Source organism: Cyrtonyx montezumae, unplaced genomic scaffold, assembly GCF_038088225.1.
Source record: "Cyrtonyx montezumae isolate F1298 unplaced genomic scaffold, pur_monq_1.0 scaffold_3, whole genome shotgun sequence".
NCBI classification, from domain to species: Eukaryota; Metazoa; Chordata; class Aves; order Galliformes; family Odontophoridae; genus Cyrtonyx; species Cyrtonyx montezumae.
Window position 1 is genome coordinate 128,224,020 of NW_027072034.1, and position 17,869 is coordinate 128,241,888.

The window sequence follows — 17,869 nt, forward strand, 5'->3', positions numbered from 1 at the left end:
CCGGGGGCGGGGCGGGCCCGCGCGTTGCTGCTGGGGTTGTGCTCTCGTCTGCTCTGCGACGCCGGGGGCTGAGCTGAGCGCCGTTTGTCCGTTTGTTCCTGTTCTCTCTCCGCGCGCGTCCCCGTGGTCGCGCCATGTCCCGCTCCGCGGTGGCGGCGGTGGCCCACGGGCTGGCGCTGGCCGCGCTGCTGGTGCTGAGCCCGGCGCAAACGGCGCGGCAGAGGCCCAACGTGGTGCTCATCGTCACCGACGACCAGGACGTCTTCCTGGGCGGCATGGTACGGCGGCGGAGCGGGTTCGGGGCGGGAGGCCTCGCTCCCGATCGGGGGCCGCGGGCCCGGCTCTGCCGCTTCGCGCTGCGTTCTCGTGTGTCAGCTGTCTGCCTCTCTTGCAGACCCCCATGAAGAAGACCAATGCCCTCATTGCGCAGATGGGAGTCAGCTTTTTAAACGCGGTGAGTGTTCGCCTTAACGCCTCGAGGCTCTGGGGTGTGCGTGCGTACTTTGTGTTTTCGGGAGCCTGTGCACGCTCTGTGCGTTGCTTTGTTCCCGGTTCAGTGCCCAACCAAAATGAATAGGGCTCAAGGTCAGAGGCTGAGGGGGAATTTTCACTTCCTAAAAGCATTCGGGCCGACTTCCTCAGACAGCAAACTACAGCTGTGCGGTCTGTTTCTTACTGTGAGCTGAGAAGCATTAGAGGAAGCCACTTATAACCGCTGCCTTCTGCACGTTGAAACCACACTTCACTCTTTTTTCATTCTAATATCTTGTTACAGCTACAATAATGGCACAGATCAACTGGTCAGCAGTGTTTGAATGGATGCTTGCTGCTGTTTATCTGCACTGTGAGCATGGGGTTGGAGAAACCAAAAAGCAGTTTCACCTACAGCATTTTAGTAGCAAAAGTAGTTTGGGTGTTGTTCTTTGTGTCCCCAAAAGTATGTTTTGTGAATTTTTAAAGCCAGTGAGCTCTTTAATCAACCTGTTGTCTGATATTTTTCCTTAAAATTGAAAGCTTTAAGATGCTTCTCAGTGTCAATCTTGTCTCTTTTCTTCCTGTTCCTCCTAGTATGTTCCCAGTGCTCTTTGCTGCCCGAGTCGTGCAAGCATTTTAACAGGAAAATACCCTCATAACCACCATGTTGTCAATAACACTCTGGAAGGAAACTGCAGCAGCAAGTCGTGGCAGAAGATACAAGAGCCAAACACCTTCCCAGCACTTCTCAAATCCATGTGTGGTTATCAAACATTCTTTGCTGGAAAGTACTTGAATGAGGTATTTTGCACCTTTATTTTTTACTGTCATGCAGCATGCTTGCCTTTATACACCTTTTTAAAATGACCTGTGGCTTCTTCTTTGTAATGGATATTGGATCCACACCATATTTTAAAGTGATATTACTTGGATAAACAATTCTCTTCACTGAAGTGGGATAAATAATGTGCAGAGTTGATCTTTAAGACTTTTAACTAAGTTAAAATTGGATTATTGTTGTCTGAAGGCTTTTTTAGAGTCAATTGTGAAAGGGTGATAGGATCCATAGGCATCTTTCAGTGCGTTTGGATGTGTCACTTGTTAGGCATCAGATTTTTCATGGCTGTAGGAAATGATAGATGATTGGCACGTGGTAACTATGAAGAATATCATCAGACAGGCACCAGCTCGGGAAAGATGTTAGAATAATGCTACTTAAAGGAAAAAAACTTCACGGTTTCCAGTTGGTATATCCTCTTGAACATGGACTGTTTTCTTTTTAGCACTTAATTGGGGTTTTAAGTACTAAATGTTATCTGAGGCAAGTTTATTTGGAGAGCAGCTACTACCAGAGCTCTTTGCAGAGCTTACTCAGCTCTTTATTATTAAATCACTTGTGTGCTTTTTTCTTTTCCCTCTAAGCTGTGGTTCATGGTAGCTTAATATAAGCTTTAAAACTTTTCACTGAAAACAGTAAGATTTGTTTTACTTCTGGTATGATGGGGTTGTATTTGTAGGTGACTTAAAAGTCCTTAACAGTGTTATTTTCCTTGTGTCTCTTGGTGGAAAATGTTGGTGGCGTACTAGAAAAGTGGAACATGAGTGAGTATTCTAGCCAGGCACAAATCTGCCTTGGCTGAAGTCAGTGAGGCAGCTGGGGAAGGGAAGTTTTATCCGGCTTCCTTTGAGCATCCCTTGAGTCAGCACAATCTCCTGTCTTGGGGAGCCACGTAGATGTGAGAGGGCAGCCTTGAGAAGACACATTGTGTTGCTCTGAGGCACCCTCTGTTTTGGATTTGGCACCGATTCAGTAGCCAGTTTACTTTTTTGCTGTCTTTAGGGCTGATTGTTCTTAACCGTTTGTCACTAAAATGACAGCTACTAGCACTGATTTAAGTTCACACTAACTCTTCGTGCAGAGCAATGGAGGCTGTTGGTCTACGTTGAGTTTTCTTTAGTCTCTTCTTAGCTGTTACCACGAAACCCAAGGCTGTCTTACTGCCTGTGTTCTGATAGCATATTCTTGCATGATAACATACTGGATGTTGTACAAGATCTCTGTGTGGAGTAGAAGAAGGAATAAGATTTAAATATCACTGAATCCCAGATTTTCACTTACCATCTTTTTAGTTGTTTTAACCCTGATCTCTCTAACATAACAAAAATACAGGCTGCCTTTTTTTTTTCTATTCTGAAGTTTAATTTGGCTTAATGGGGTTTCTGGCTAGTACTGAGTAAAGCACATGAACATGAAGCATAATCCCTAGCTTTTGTTTGTGATAACTGAAACCGAGTCACAATCTGTCTTTCCTCAGTATGGAGCAGAGGATGCAGGAGGAGTAAGTCATGTCCCTCCAGGATGGAGCTTCTGGTATGCTTTGGTATGTGACTATTATTAAAATACTTAATTTTGATAGTGTTCGCCTTAACGCCTAAGTTAAGCCTAACTTACATTCTAACTTTTGCTAGTCATGAAATAGAGAGCATGGAGCAGCTACCAACTTAATGCAAATCTTCCCTTTTTTCCCCTCTATTGTGTATCAGCCCATTGTCTTTCACAAGAGCTACTCCTACTAAACTGCCTAGGGAAAAACCTTGGAATGTAAAGTCAAAGCAATGTGAGATAACACTGCAGTATGTGATATTGCTGTGCACTAGTTCTGAGAATTCTTGTACTGTCCTTATTGACAGGTGCTTTCTTTCTTACAGGAGAAAAATTCAAAGTACTACAACTATACTCTTTCAGTAAATGGCAAAGCACGAAGGCATGGTGAGAACTACAGTGTCGATTATCTGACGGATGTCCTGGTAGGGAAATTCTGCTACATCTGTCTTACAAAAACTGCTTATGACCAAATAATGCCTCATGGTGGGGGGACTGGGGAGGGGTGGCAATGGCAATTAGTTAGGCTGCAGTAGTTCATGAATACTGAATGATTGCACTGTCCTAGCAGTAGGCAGGCTTCTACCAGCAAAACAAGATTCTGGGTATATTTCAAAAATGGCAAGTTTATGTATTAGAAGCAGTGGAAAGGAGATGTGTTCCAACTGTCTGTTTGCTAGCAGTAGCCTCACTGAGAGGTTAATACTTGCTGCTGTGGTACGTGAGGAATGTGAGGCATACAGACAGTGTCTTAAATATCTTCATAGAAGGCTGTATTTCTTTACAATAGGCAACTTCTGCAACAGTTATCAGTAGGAAGTTAAGCGTGTAAAAGTAACTTTGCACCATGTTTTGTTTGGTAGATGTTGTGTGTATATCAATATCTTGTAATCTTTAACTACATCAAACTGCTAACTTCAATATGTGAAGGCCTAATCCATGCACCTTAGGTTGGGAGGGCAATAAATGTGCTCTTTTGAAATGTGTAGTTGACCCTGATCTTTAGCTTCTTTATTCTCTTTAAGATTAAAGGAAAAACAAGTAATTAAGACAAGCAATAAATGTATAAGATACTTAAGTAATAGTTACAGCTGTCCTTTTAGTTTCCTTGAGGCACTGTTTAGCAAGTAGCTTGGATTTTGTGTGGATTTTTCAGTTGTTTTTTCACCTTTCTCATCCCCCTCCCAAAGCTGGAGTCTTAGGTTATTGCACTGTTGTAGTATATTAGTTGCTGGGAGCTCACATGTTCAGGAAAACTTCTCTGAAAAGTCTCCTCAGGCAGTGAGTTTGTGATCTGTTGAATCTAGTGAGGTTCACTGCCAGTTCTTTAACCTAGACAGCTGCTTACTAGGAACAGAACTGGTTTATGCTTCTTAAGGCATGGAACAGCTGTCTGATTAAATTTAGATTCATAGTGGCTAAAGCTAAATTGGAATTGGTAAGCCGAAAGAGAGACTGTCCTGTTACTACTATTGTACTGGTCTTTTTGGTCTTTCAGTAGCTCATAAGCATTTTGACCAAGATCATATTTGTGGTGAGTTGTCTGCCGACAAACCAGTGCGTTACGATGAATTTTCAGTGTGTTGCTTTCTACTTTCTGTCTGTAGCTGCCAAGTATGTACTCATCATTTCAAGTTAGTGTTTCAGTTTAATTCAGTGGGTGGGCAGCACACACCATACACATGCTGCCTAATGTGCAGTGACAGAGACCACCAGGAAGGGCAGTAAGTAGCTTATGTTAGTTAGCATGATGCAAGGTCTCCTTGTTCTGACCGAGGACTTGAGTAACTAAGTCTAATATTAAGAATTTAAACAACTGGATCAGTCTGCTGCAGTCTTGAATTGCTACACGTAAAGGGTCTAACAAAATCTGTGCTGACTAGTTCTGAGTTTGTCTCCTTCATACTGGCTTGTGAACCAAGTTTTTGTATTTAACAGCTTTAATCCTCCCTTAAGTCTGTCATCATATAGCTAAAGTCCAGCCCCTGTTGCTTATATGTGGAAGTTAGGAGGGAGGAAGTCCAAGTCACATTGGCAGGGAATTCCTAGCATTTCTCCTATTCTAGAAGATGAAGAGGAAATACAAAGAGGGATATACTAATCAGAGAGGAAAAGAAAATGTTGAAAAATCCAAACAGTAGACAACTCTCCAGCAAGTAATACCTTTGAAGCTTTAGTTTCAAAGACTGAACAAGGGAAAGCAAAAATGAAACTCTTTACAATGTTTGCTTGAAGTTGCATGTAGACTGAAATGAAAATGAAAGTGCAAAAAAGCGGTGTGAGATGTTGGAATCTGGTGCTGTGCTTCATTAGAGCTGCTGGCTTCACCAGCAGAAATGTGACACTCCTTAGAAACTAAGGAGCTAGCTGTGGAATGAGCATACCCTATAAGCTGCAGAGCTGAAAAGACTTTCAGAACTTTGTCTATTTTAGAAGACAACTGAATCTGACAAACTGATCCCTCAGGCATGAGGCAGCATCTGAGATCCTCAGACTGTATTAAAATTTCAGTTTTACTTGATCTGAAGGAAGGGTTTGGGTGGATTCTGTTGATACTTGAAATAGGCCCAGTGGGATGAGAAGATGGAGTCATCCTTTCATCATTTATGTCCTGTTGATGAGCTTTCCAGTTTAAGCAAAGGTCTGAAGTAGAATGCTGTTTAGAGATGTGGGACAAATAATTTAACACTTGGGATTATGTTGATGAGGAGCTGCAGTTTTGGACACTGGTAAATAATTGTAAACCACTTCAGAAGCTTATTATTTGCCCAAGCTCTGAACAATGTATGTGTAGTTTGGATTTTTTTAATACTGTTTTCCTTTGGAATTAAGACTTTTTTTTCTTCAACAAAACTGTTCACAGGCTAACATGTCATTGGACTTCTTGGAGTATAAATCTAATTTTGAACCTTTCTTTATGATGATCTCAACCCCAGCGCCACACTCGCCTTGGACAGCTGCTCCACAGTATAAAAACAGCTTTCAGAATGTCAGTGCACCAAGAAACAGCAATTTTAACATTCATGGAAAGGTAAGCTATCTAGCTAGAACCTGCAGAGATTGCTCTACTAGCTGGTGAGAGAAGTAAGCAGTGATTCCGACTTGCTTATTAAGATTATGCAGAATAATTGGCTAGTATCACAACTTCTGATTATTCAGTTATGTTAATTAGCCTTTAAGTGAGGTATGTATGTTGTGACTTAAGTTTTTGCATACTGTTATTTTGTGAATTAAAAAAATACAGTGGCAAAAACAACGTGGTATTATAGACTAATGATTTAATAAATGTGGAAAACTTTTCTTTGTCCAGTTTCCAGGTTATTTTTCTAGATTATTCTGAAGCACTTTGTTTTTTCATTGTTCGTCAGTGCCTTCCAGAGAACACATTTATGTACTGTGCTACAGAGAGGCTCAGAGAATGGATGAGAACAACTCTTATGTTTCCATGCCATGTCCACTTAGGAGGGTGGGGCCCTTTGCCTGTGCTTGTGGCAGTCCTGCTCCTACTTGACAAGCTTCTGAAGCCAGCTAAGAGGACTTTGTGAAATCATGAAAGAAGGGGACCTAGGGTCTTTAAGGACTTTGATAATTTAGCTTTCATTTGTTGAGATAACTTGTAGCCAGAATTGATCAGACTGGTGTTATAAACTTGAGGACATTTGTGGCAGGGGAATACCTTCCCTGCTGCCAGTAAGAGTGGCCATATTTGGTCTAGCTCAGACTGATCTGCTATTTTATTTTCAAATACAGACTTTACCTACTGTTCAGTGTTTAACTCATTCACTTCAAGATTTATACTGTTCTGGAGCCCAGTAAAACTTCTTTTGATGTCACTGTGGCTCATCCAGTCCTGGGTGGAACTTGATTTTTAGCTGAGAGCTGTAGCTTAACAAAATGATTCCATGCTTAGCAGCCTGATGTAAAACTGTGAATGAAGGGGGAGAAAAGGGCCGCAGGTGGTGTAGAATAGATACTTCAGTCCATCCCATTGTGTTTGGATCTAGGCAGTGGGAATTGGAGTCTTTTTTCTGTAGAAGAATTATTAATTTTGTGTTAAGTTCCATTATTGTAATAAATGAACTCTTTCTAAATTGTGAGCTAGGAATGAGTTGACCAGTGAAGTCAGCAGCTAGGTGAACAGTACAACATGGGAATTCCCTTATGTGGAGCAGAGGCAAAAGCTCTGTGTATGCCCATGAGTCTGTAATTTTTTGTGTTACAGTGTTTGGTAGCTAGCATCTGTGAATGCAGCAACCTTACTGGGTTTCAAAAGAAGAGCAGACTAGCACCTTCCTAGACATGAAACAGCTACAGTCATTAGCTGTGTGCGTTTCTAATTGGTAGTGTTGCAGTCTTGAAGCCTAATGTTCATTGAGCTCCACTATTTTCTAGAGCAAGCACGATTCCTACAAAAGTAATAAGCATACACATAGGCTCAGACTCTTAAGTCATTGGTGTTGTAATGCTTGCTAAGCAAACTTGCATTGTGCAGTCCTGTGTTAAACAGTCTTGATTCCTAAGTCAATGTTTTGTAGCTTCCTTATATAGTATGTGGGCAAGAGGTACTAAAAAAAGCCAGGTAGGTAGAATCTCTGCATAAAGAGTAAGATTTGAGTTCTTGGTGCTTTCTGCTTAAGATCCTCAGCTATGGATTATACCAAGTGATAGGTGGCTGGCTCGTTCCCCAAGCAGGGCTACTGAGACTCCAAATGAGGTGTCCAGCTAAGCTGTTCTGAAAAATACTTGACTAAGATTTGTCATTTCTCTTGCATGGATTGTTTTTCCTGTGAAGTCAAAGCACAGCTGTGTCTGGATTCTGCTAGCAAGACAGTATGTTCTGTCTCAAGTTCTTGTAGGCTTTCTTTCAGGATGGGGCATCAGGAAGCAGCAGGTTTGGTGGACAGTTTTGTATGTAATACTGTGAAAGAAATTTGACAGGGGCTGACGGAAGCAAATTTGAGGATGGTGCATCAGTGTGGAGTTTATTGAAATCGACAGAAGTGTATAGGTGTTGTATGAAACTCCTGAAACTTAAAAGAAACATAGGAAGGGGGAAAAATACTCCAGAAAAGAGGAATTCTCAGTTCTACCCAAGTGACTTATCAATCTGAGTCACACAGCACAGTTGTCTTGGGGAAGATGTTTCCTGAGCCCGCCTCCTGCAAAAAGTGGTGGCTGCACAGGTGGCATTGCCAGCTCCTTCATTTTCTGAAGAACTTCTGCTGAGCTGGGGATGGATAGCACGTTCTGTCTTCCCTCACTTTTGTACTCCTTTACAACTGCAGAGAAAGCAAGATCTGAATAAAGTGAATTAAAGTAAACTGGTTGTTATTATGAAATCAGTTTTCCATGCCAAAAATCCCTTCTTGAGTCTGCAAAACAGAAAATGGGGAATTGAGTAACTGCAATAGGTGTGAGTCACTTCGTTGTGAGTCCCTAAAGCCCAAACCCTTTCCAGTCATTCACCTGTGACAGGAGGAAAGTTAACTAGAGACTCTAGAGAAGAATGACCAGTTAAATAGGGATTCAAGCTGAATGTGGCAAGTGGATCATCTCCAGCATCCTAAATGACAAATTATAAAGCTGCACGGACTTGACTTTATCCTTTATTCTGCTCCCCACTAATATTAACCTTCAGTTTACTCACGACAGAGTTTTTTTGTCTGTCTTTGTATAGTGACTTTTGTTTGTCTTTGTATAGTGACTGACCCTGATGCTTCAGGATGTGAGAGTGTAACTTTTTGTAGGAGCTGGATAATCTCTGTTACCTGGGGGAAGTGAGCAATGAGGGGGGAAGTGGAAGGGCTGTTTCTGAAACCTGGAGATGAGTCCAGAAAAATACTTAACACTTTAGCAGAAGAATCATACTTTTTCTGGAATTAAAAACAAAAGCAAACAAAAAAAACCAAAAAAAACCCTCATCATATCATATTGCTTTCCTCAGTCTCTAGCCCAGAGTTCATAGGCTACCAAGAACCTGTTAGTGGCAGGTCTTTTTTCTTACCCATCCATAAATCAGGTAGTCTTAATTGCCTTTGAATTTCTTCCCACCTCTCTACTTATGCTAGTATGCTCACAAGTATAAATTCCCAAAGAATCATATTTTGACAGCTGTGTCCAGCCATGCAATATGCTCAGTCCTTGAGGATTTTTTCCCCCATTAGGCCTCTATCAGGTACCTTCCTGGATTTTTGGTACCTATTGAAATGTTATGTTTGGGAAATGTTATGTTTTTCTTGCAGTTTTCACAGATTTCTTTTCCTGGGCTGCTTTGAAAGTACCCAGTGCAGGCATAGTGGAGCTGGAGTATGGTCTGCTCTTGCAATGTGGGTCTTACATGAACTAAGATCAGAAAGTTTAACTTGGGTTATTCTGGTAGCATTTTCTATCTGTTTCACAGCATTTGTGGGTATTTTACCCTAACAAGATCTGTGATCAGTCTAATGGAGGTATAAAAGCTGACACAAAAATTTTCTTCTTCTCTTTGGCACTGCTTTTTTTTTTCTTGTTTCTTGTATTCTTTAGAACAAGCACTGGTTAATTCGGCAAGCAAAGACTCCAATGACCAACTCTTCAATACAGTTTCTTGATGATGCTTACAGGAAGAGGTAAGAATTTGTTGCTTCTTAAGGTAAGAAGTTCTACAGGGTTGTAATTCGTCTGACAACAGATGTCAGGTTACCTGTGCTAGTTCCCTGGCATCTGTCTCAACAGACCTGACTTTCAGTTTACTTTTTGAAAAGAAACTTGTAATTCACTTCAGATGTATTTTGCTCCTAAATCATAGGAAGATGAGTCATGCTTAGCATCATAGCTGTCTGTTTTTCAGTGTACAATGTATATGGAATACTATCAATTTATCACCCAGCTAATCTAATTAATATTGGCTCTCAGTATTTTCTAGTCTTACCTCTTTAGATGCAAATATCTGGCATAACTGACTGGCCAGGCCAAGTGCTTGATTTCTTTCTATATGGGATGAGATGAATATGAAGTTATCGCTTGTTTCCTTATTCTTATTATAAAGAAAGGTGTATTTGTTTCCCCTGCAGATGTAGGCTTACATTGTAGATTTCTTTAGTAGTTTTGAAATAAGCACTAGCTTAACTAACTTTTAAATGTTAAACTCAATTTTGAGCAGTTACCAGGTATTAACTTGTTACTTTGGAGATGGAAGAATGAAGTTTTTGAGTCTTTTTTTTTCCCTCAGACTCTTGCTTTACAAAAGGCTAAGATAAAAATTTGCAGCCAAATCTTCAATAATGTCTGGAGACGACAAGATATAATAATTTAATAAGTCCAGTTTGAATTCAGCATAATACTAGCCTGTGCAGTCTTATCTCTGAATTCTCAGAAGCAGTGTCAATGGCAGACCCAGAGGCAAAGGAAAGAAATAACTCATGGCAGTTTAAGGCCTTTAGATACACTGCAATAGTAGATCCTGATACTGCATGAGTGATACAAAACAACTGATGTGCTTTTCAGGCAGAAAGAATCCCAAGCAGAAAACTAAATTATTGGCAGACTTGTGTTTTATTATTAAAAATCAGATATACAGAACTAATAACATGACCTTGCAGAAGGACTCTTTGCTTCTGTGTTGCTTCAGAGTTGGTCTTGGCTGTCTCCAGATAAGATTGGACATAACCGTCACTTTGACGTCTTTCTCAGACACTTCAGAATAAAATCAACAAGAACTGAAGACAAACAGTTCATTTCTATCTTAAATTGCAGCCTCCAAAAGTACAGTGTGATAATCTGTGAAGTTCGTTTTCAGAAACTGCAAACAAAATAATCAATTTCCAGTGCATTCAGTGTTGTTTTAAAGCATATTATGAATGCACTACTAGTCAAAATTCTTTTTTTTACTTTCCTGTATGAATTGTTTTGTTTCTGTGTAGGTGGCAAACTCTGCTGTCAGTAGATGACCTGGTAGAGAAGCTAGTGAAGAAATTGGAAGTCCATGGAGAATTAGATAACACGTACATCTTCTACACATCAGACAATGGCTTTCATACTGGTAAGGTTTTCACTGCTTTCTGAACACATCCAGAAGTGCTGTAGCTTCTCACTCTTGTGACCATTGCAGAAAATGAGAACAGTGGAAAACTGTAAACATGAGAAGTACAGATCTGAATTGCAAAATATCCTTAGTGTAGGGTGTTGGGAGATTTTTTTGTCTTTTTATTCTTTGGCATTGTCTGTCACTGTAAAGTGAGAGAAATAGGGGAAGGATCTCTGTTCTGTAAAGTAAACCAGTAAAAATATGTCTTAAAGACCTGTCTGCAACACACTGCACAACCGAAAATGTGGTACCTGAGATAATAAACTTGGAGTTAGGTCTTACAGGAGCTGACAACTTCAAAATATCACTTTAATTTTTTTTAATGAAGTGAGGAACCTCTTCTGGCTTCTTAAAATCCATTGCTGGAAATTAAGTAACACAAGAATTTCTAACCATTAATGAAGCCTCTGCCTAATTTTCTTCCTTCTCCAATACAGGACAGTTTTCTTTGCCAATAGACAAACGGCAGCTGTATGAGTTTGATATCAAAGTTCCACTGCTAGTCCGAGGACCAGGGATAAAACCAAATCAGACAAACAAGGTAAGCAAAGAGAAAATACCACTTCTGTTTCACAGTTAACTACTTCAGGTAATAGTTTATAAATGAAATATGAGGTGGTAGGAAATGCTTCCTTGAAGCAGTAAACTTAAGCAATTGCAGGCTGCTGACATAAAAGGTGTGGAGGTCACTTTCTGGAGATTCTAGCATTGCTTGTGAATGTTAAAGGTTCTGTTAGCCTGTAAAGATGAAGTCAAGTAGTGTTTAGGTGTACTTAAAGCATAGAAATCTCATCAGTATGTTTGTTAGGTACTGGTCTTCTGAACTAACAGTTCTCCTCACCTTGCAGATGCTTGTTGCAAATATTGATTTGGGTCCCACTATTCTGGATATTGCGGGATATGATCTGAATAAGACCCAGATGGATGGGATGTCACTATTGCCACTGTTGGTAAGCAGATGACCAGGGACAGGAACCAGTAATAGGAACGATTCTTCAAAGTGAATGCTGTTTCCTTCAGTGGACTGGGTGGACTTTCATTCCATATTCTTCCCTCTTTGGTGTTTTCACACAGGACATTTACAGTTTAGTGGGGAGAAATGTGGGCATGCTATTTAAATACAGGTGTATTATAATAAACTGTGGTCATTTTGTAATAGAAAGTTGTCATCCTTTGGCTAATCCTGCAGTTTGTAAGGGTTCCTGTTTTGAAGGTTGCCTGCTTCCATTTTGCACCCTTCCCTGCCTTTTCCTTAGGATTTCTCAGCATAGACACAAGGAGGGTAGATTGTTCTTAATATGTTTTGATTCATTTTTCAGAAGAGCAAGTGTTTCTCAGTAAACTTGACAAAAATGTAGGTGGTTTCATAAAGTAAACCTGACCTTTCCAATAAGTGAGCAGAAGCCTACTTAAATAAAGCTGCTTGTAGTTTATCCTTTTAGTTTTAATTAAATTTAGTCTATAAATTGAAGGCAGCTTACTTGGAAATGTAGGAGATCATCCAGATTTAAAGCAGTGCTTTGCTATTAAAACCTTCTACCCAAACCTTAAGCTGTTCTTCTGATGGAAGCAGGTAAAACGTGTCGGTTTAAACTGACAATCAAAAACGTGAAGCTCATTATTTCACTGCGTGTACCTGTGACAGTGCTGAATATTCATTTTAAACTTCTCTCTATTTTAAAATGCATCTACAAATGGAGCAGCTTAAAATGTAGTTGCTCCTTTAAAGCTCCTTTTCTTATGCCAGGGCTATCTTTTTCCATCTGTTGTGGTCATCTGATATGAATCAAGACAAACTGCCTCGTTGCAGACTCTTGTCTGTAACATTGCAGTATCCAGCCATGCAGCTTTCTGGCTGTGTTACTGCATGATTCCTTATCAGCTGAAGTTATTTCTCCAGTAAGCTTCTTCTTGAAAGTTTGAGGTGGTGTATTTTTTGTTGGATCCTTGTTGTTCAGCTACCCAAGGAATTCTAACCTAAGGTTGAATGTTATTTCAAGACTGACTTAAACTAGGGACTACAGCTCATGTTACCTTGTAAGCAGTGAATAGTGTTTGTGTTACGTAAGCCATGGAAGTCTTGTTTTGTAGTACAGTAAATGTTAAGTCATGTCCTCTCCTAGAGAGGAGACAAAAACGTGACCTGGAGATCAGACTTTCTGGTGGAGTACCAAGGAGAAGGATACAATGGCAGCGATCCTACCTGTCCTGGACTTGGGCCTGGTGTCACAGTAAGTAGGACAAGATTTATTTGTATTAAATCAGTTGCTATTTTTTATCTGTTCTGTGGACCGCCTGGTTCTAGAAGTAAGCTTCCAGTAGGAAATAGCTCTGTAGGTGCTGTGCAGCATTGAAGAATCAGAAGGAAACATCCAGCCATGCAGAGCTGCTGTGTCTGTGTGACCATACAGAGCAGTCGCCCTTTCAGTGGGTGTTTTTGTGGCCTGTTGGGGTATAGAAGTATCCAAAAAGATGTCGATATCAGAAAATGGCTGGCAAGGACATAGCCTTCCTTCTGTAGTACCAGTGGCCTCATCAAACTCTTCTTACCTTCTAGCTGTTTATCACCAGCTACTTTCTGAATCAAAGTTTGCTCTAAGTAAAACGCGCCTTTTGTGTTGTACTTAATGTGTTTTGTGCTGTTCTCTTCAGTGAGTAGACATTAGCTTCCCAGGCAAAATGCATTTAATCATTGTGAGTTCACTAACAGTGCTTTCTTGAGCTTAGAAGAAATGATTTTTGCTTAACATCCTCAGCAGAGCCTAATGCGTGTTAGACTAAGATCCTGGTATTCATTAATTAACTGCAGTTGGCTTGAGCTTGTGTAGACTGGGGAAGGGATTGCTGGTTCATCTTAATCTTAAATATTTAACTGCTTACTTCACAGCACTGCTTCCCAGACTGTGTCTGTGAAGATTCCTATAACAATACATACGCTTGTGTAAGGACAATGTCCACTTCCTGGGACCTGCAGTACTGTGAATTTGATGACCGGGAGGTGAGTGCGCTGCAGGCGTCAGCTTTCACAACTGCAGTCTGCTCTCAATGGTTTGCATGAAGTGTTCTGAAAAGCAGACTGTTTGCAGGGTAAACAGTATTTAACAACTGATGGGAATGTTTGAACAAAAGTTTGTGGTGAGGTTCTAGGAAGAAAAAAGGGGTGGGGAAGGGTTTAGAGTTTGAACTGTCATTATTGCCTTCTGGCACCCCCTAGCAGCCTCCAGAGAGCTTGCTGGGGCCGAGTGCATTTCTCAGTCTAAATTCCATGTGGCTGATTCCTCTGTGCTACTGATGTATACTTCTGTTATATTGCACCTCTGCTGTTCTTAATGTTCCACTGCAGCTCTGTTCCTCAGGGAGATCCAAAACCTCTTTTTTCCCTATTGCTCACTTCTTTGCCTATTCTGGCCAAACAAGTACAAGTTACAACCCTGAGAAAGGTCTCTAATGTTGTTTGGGAGAGTGGAACATACAATCCTCTGTTCAGAAACTGTTCAAATCTTACTAGTGGAGTACCCCCCCACATGCACAAACATACTGGTTTTTAGTTCTGATCTTTGCTTGAGTCCATTTGCATGCAGTTGCTCCAGGGGGCATACTGGCTTTGAGGCAAGTGTTTGGGTCACAAATCCAATTAACTGCAACGTCAGCATGTGTATAGTGAATGTACAGGCATCAGGTACCCCAGTTACCATGCTCAAATTTCTGGTAATCTGCAATAAAGCACTTAAATCAGGGCAGTAAACACTGCAAGATAGTTTTTGCAGGGAGACAGCAGAAAGATGATAGGAAGTCAAGATAGCAGGTCCTGCACTCTACTGGTTGCTGAATTTCTGGGTCACTCAGCTTACCTGGCTCAGCTAAATTAAGATTAGCAGTACTGGAAAGATGCAGTGATGTAGCTTTTGAAACCTTGCACTAAACCTTACCAGGAAGCTTGAAGCTGAGGTCTGTCTTGATGAATCTTTATCTAAGTTAGACACAACTGAGCCAGTGTTAATCAACATCATCTGCAATCCCAACTCTTACTGAAGCACAGACAAAACATCAGCTGTCTTCTTTAGATACGTTCAGCTATTGTTTGTCCCACAGAATGGTTTAGAGATTCAATGTACCAAAAAACAAATCTGCCCTGAAGTTGCCCAGACAAATCTAGTTCCCTAAATATGTACACATAAAAAGCTTTTATTAGGTCTGAACATTTGTATTGAGAATCCTTTGTACATGTAGTTAAGATGTGCCTGAGTTCTGACAACTGGAAGCAGATGAGGATATATATACTTATATATATATTTATATATATAATGGTGATGTGATGGTCATGAAACTGTACTTTAAGATCCATTAATGAAAAGACAGCCAGATTTGCTATGACTTCTTCCTCTGGATTTTAGGCTTGAGACAGGGTCCACGTATTTGTATGAAAGATTTACCTGTACTGAGGCAGATGAGCATTTTAGATGAGAGCAAAACACTTGTGACAGGATTGTACTGTAGCAGAAGTTTAGCTTCCTCTCTCTGACTATTTACCTGACTGCATATTGCTTCTGTATGAGTATGCTGCAGTGTAACTGAAAATTACATTTGAGATTCTTTGTGAACAGCATTTCATTAATAGTATATAACGTGGTTAAATTTTAATTAGGATTTAGGACTTTAATACAGTACAGGAACTTTCTTTTGTTAACAGGTGTTTGTGGAAGTGTATAACTTGACTGCAGATCCACACCAGATCAATAACATTGCCAAAACAATCGATCAGGAAATTCTAGAGAAGATGAATTATCGGTTAATGATGCTGCAGTCCTGTTCAGGAGCAACTTGCCGTACACCTGGAGTCTTTGATCCTGGGTAAACACTGTGTCAGCTCGTAATATGTTGAATATAACCACATATTTTAAGAAACTGTGCTTTCACAGAGGGTATTTATGGTGGGACAGAATATCACTGGCGTGTGTACTTCAGTTCACTAGAAATTCTTTGATGCTTATCTATCTTGAATGTTTGGTCTCTATTTTAGTTGAACCTACCAAATGTAACTTGATGGCATTAATACTACTACTTTAATCTTGTCAGCCACTGTTGACTTAGCATAGCTAAGTCTTGCAGCTATTTTGAGTAGTCAGATGAGTGACTTCAGGTTTGCCTGCAAGCAACAAAAAGCTCTGCGTGTTTCTGTAGGCAGGAATTTTCCAAATATTTGCTCTGATTATTCCTGGATGTGCTGTTAGCAAAGATATTTACTGCAGGATGTAAACTGTACATGTTAGAAAGCTGTTGTGAAGAAGCCAGGCTTCTTCAGAATTCAGTCAGCACTCTTTTGGACTGAAGGTTTAGGCACTGCTTAAAATGTTCTTATAGATAGGCTGCGTAGATCTGTAAATTGAGGCAGCAAAACCTTCTGTTAAAAGGCATCTCATGAATGTTTAATGTTACACGTGTGCTGTTGGTATGTTACAGCTCAAATTTATTTCTCTGGAGATCCTCAACTCCTTAGCTGTACTAGAGTGTCACTGCTATCAGTGCTATTCACGTAGCACTGTACCAGAGCTATTCTAGACATCAGCTGTTTCTAGAAGTGCTTGTTACTGCAGACTAATTGTAGCTCACACAGACCGTTCCTTGTTACAGGTACAGATTTGACCCACGGCTCATGTTCAGCAATCACGGTGTCCGGGCTCGGAGGTTTTCTACACGGTCCTTCTCGAGCATTTAAGAGCCTCTTGCAATCAGCTCCCACTGACCAGTTTCTCCAGTGACTGCAGCAGGTCTGTCTCTGAAACTCTCGATCACAGCTGGAAGACTTACTGGGCTATTCAAACCCTGTTTGGAAGAAAAACCTTTGTCTTTAGCTGGTTGCCTTGTGCAATATGTATATTTTACAGCTGAACTGTAACTAAATCATTAGACACAGCTAAATCTCTCTCGCTCAGATAATTGATTACCACCTTTGTCTTTCAAATACCTCTTCGTATCACGGGCACAGAGGTGAATCTACAGCCTATGAATCTGAACAGTTCATTTTGTTCTGAAAAAATCAGTGAATGCATAGTTGAATTGGGTTAGATAGGCAGGTGCTATTGCACAGTGATGCTCACCTATATTCAGTGTCACGTACTTTTCTGAAGGCTGTGTTTATGGATAGATTTCCTGTGTTGAGCTCAAAGCTCTTAATGACAATAGCAAACTAGCCCAGAACAGCATAGGGAAGGCATTAGTCAAAACTGTAGGATCTGACTAGCAAGAATTTTTTTGCAGAACTGAAATCAGTATGCAGAGTGTCCTCTTTCACTGAGACCACTTTAAATGAGACCAATGAATTTTGTAGATCTGCTTTGGTAGCTTGCGAACAAGAATGTAATTTCAGCCTCCTAGTTTGAAATGCTGGATTGGGTTAATATGTACTACTGACAAAACTCTTCAAGATTTAATATAGGCTTCCTACTGTGTTAATCAAAACAGTGTTGGGACTAACAAGTGCTCAAATAAGCGTGCCTGTGTTCTGAGCTAACCATTATTAAGTTTATTTCAGTATGTGGAAGTAATACTAAAATCCAACAAGAACGAAAAGCACACAGGGCACAGCAGTAGATCTGATGTATCTCTAACCTCCAAATATCTGGAATCGTCTTAACATATCAGTTAGATTCCTGAAGGTAAACTGTTTTGAGAGGAAAACTAACTAAAACAGGTAACTCACTGTTCACTAAAAGTTAGAGGGCAATTTTAGGCGGTTTAAGTACTTCATAGTTTCTTTTTGGTTGAGACATAACTGTACAGACTCTGCAGTAAGTGGCCTTCACACCCAGGGGCTGCGTGTCAGACATCTGCTGGTACGTTGTTTCCCTTTGGAAAGGTGATGATGTCTTTTTAACTTTCTGATGAGGCTTGTCTGAAATGCAACTGTCATTCGTACCCAGACTTGAATACCTTCCTAAATCTTGAAA

The 17,869-nt window shown here is 40.5% G+C and overlaps 1 protein-coding gene across 1 annotated transcript; it reads left to right on the plus strand.

Moving 5' to 3' along the window:
• Positions 1–114: 114 nt before the first annotated feature.
• On the plus strand, positions 115–17,543 carry GNS (glucosamine (N-acetyl)-6-sulfatase). Its single transcript, XM_065743362.1, has 14 exons — positions 115–278; positions 395–454; positions 1,069–1,275; positions 2,790–2,855; positions 3,184–3,282; positions 5,721–5,888; positions 9,383–9,465; positions 10,759–10,877; positions 11,360–11,463; positions 11,771–11,872; positions 13,046–13,153; positions 13,810–13,920; positions 15,613–15,773; positions 16,554–17,543. The coding sequence occupies exons 1-14, from the start codon at positions 135–137 to the stop codon at positions 16,636–16,638; spliced, it is 1,617 nt and encodes a 538-aa protein (XP_065599434.1). The 5' UTR covers positions 115–134; the 3' UTR covers positions 16,639–17,543.
• The last annotated feature ends 326 nt before the right edge of the window (positions 17,544–17,869 follow it).

Excerpts from the sequence above, each read along its gene's own strand:
- GNS (XM_065743362.1), top strand. The coding sequence starts at position 135 with ATGTCCCGCTCCGCGGTGGCGGCGGTGGCCCACGGGCTGGCGCTGGCC. Across the intron at positions 1,276-2,789 it reads CTGGAAAGTACTTGAATGAG|TATGGAGCAGAGGATGCAGG; the intron begins GTATTTTGCACC and ends GTCTTTCCTCAG. Across the intron at positions 10,878-11,359 it reads AGACAATGGCTTTCATACTG|GACAGTTTTCTTTGCCAATA; the intron begins GTAAGGTTTTCA and ends TCTCCAATACAG.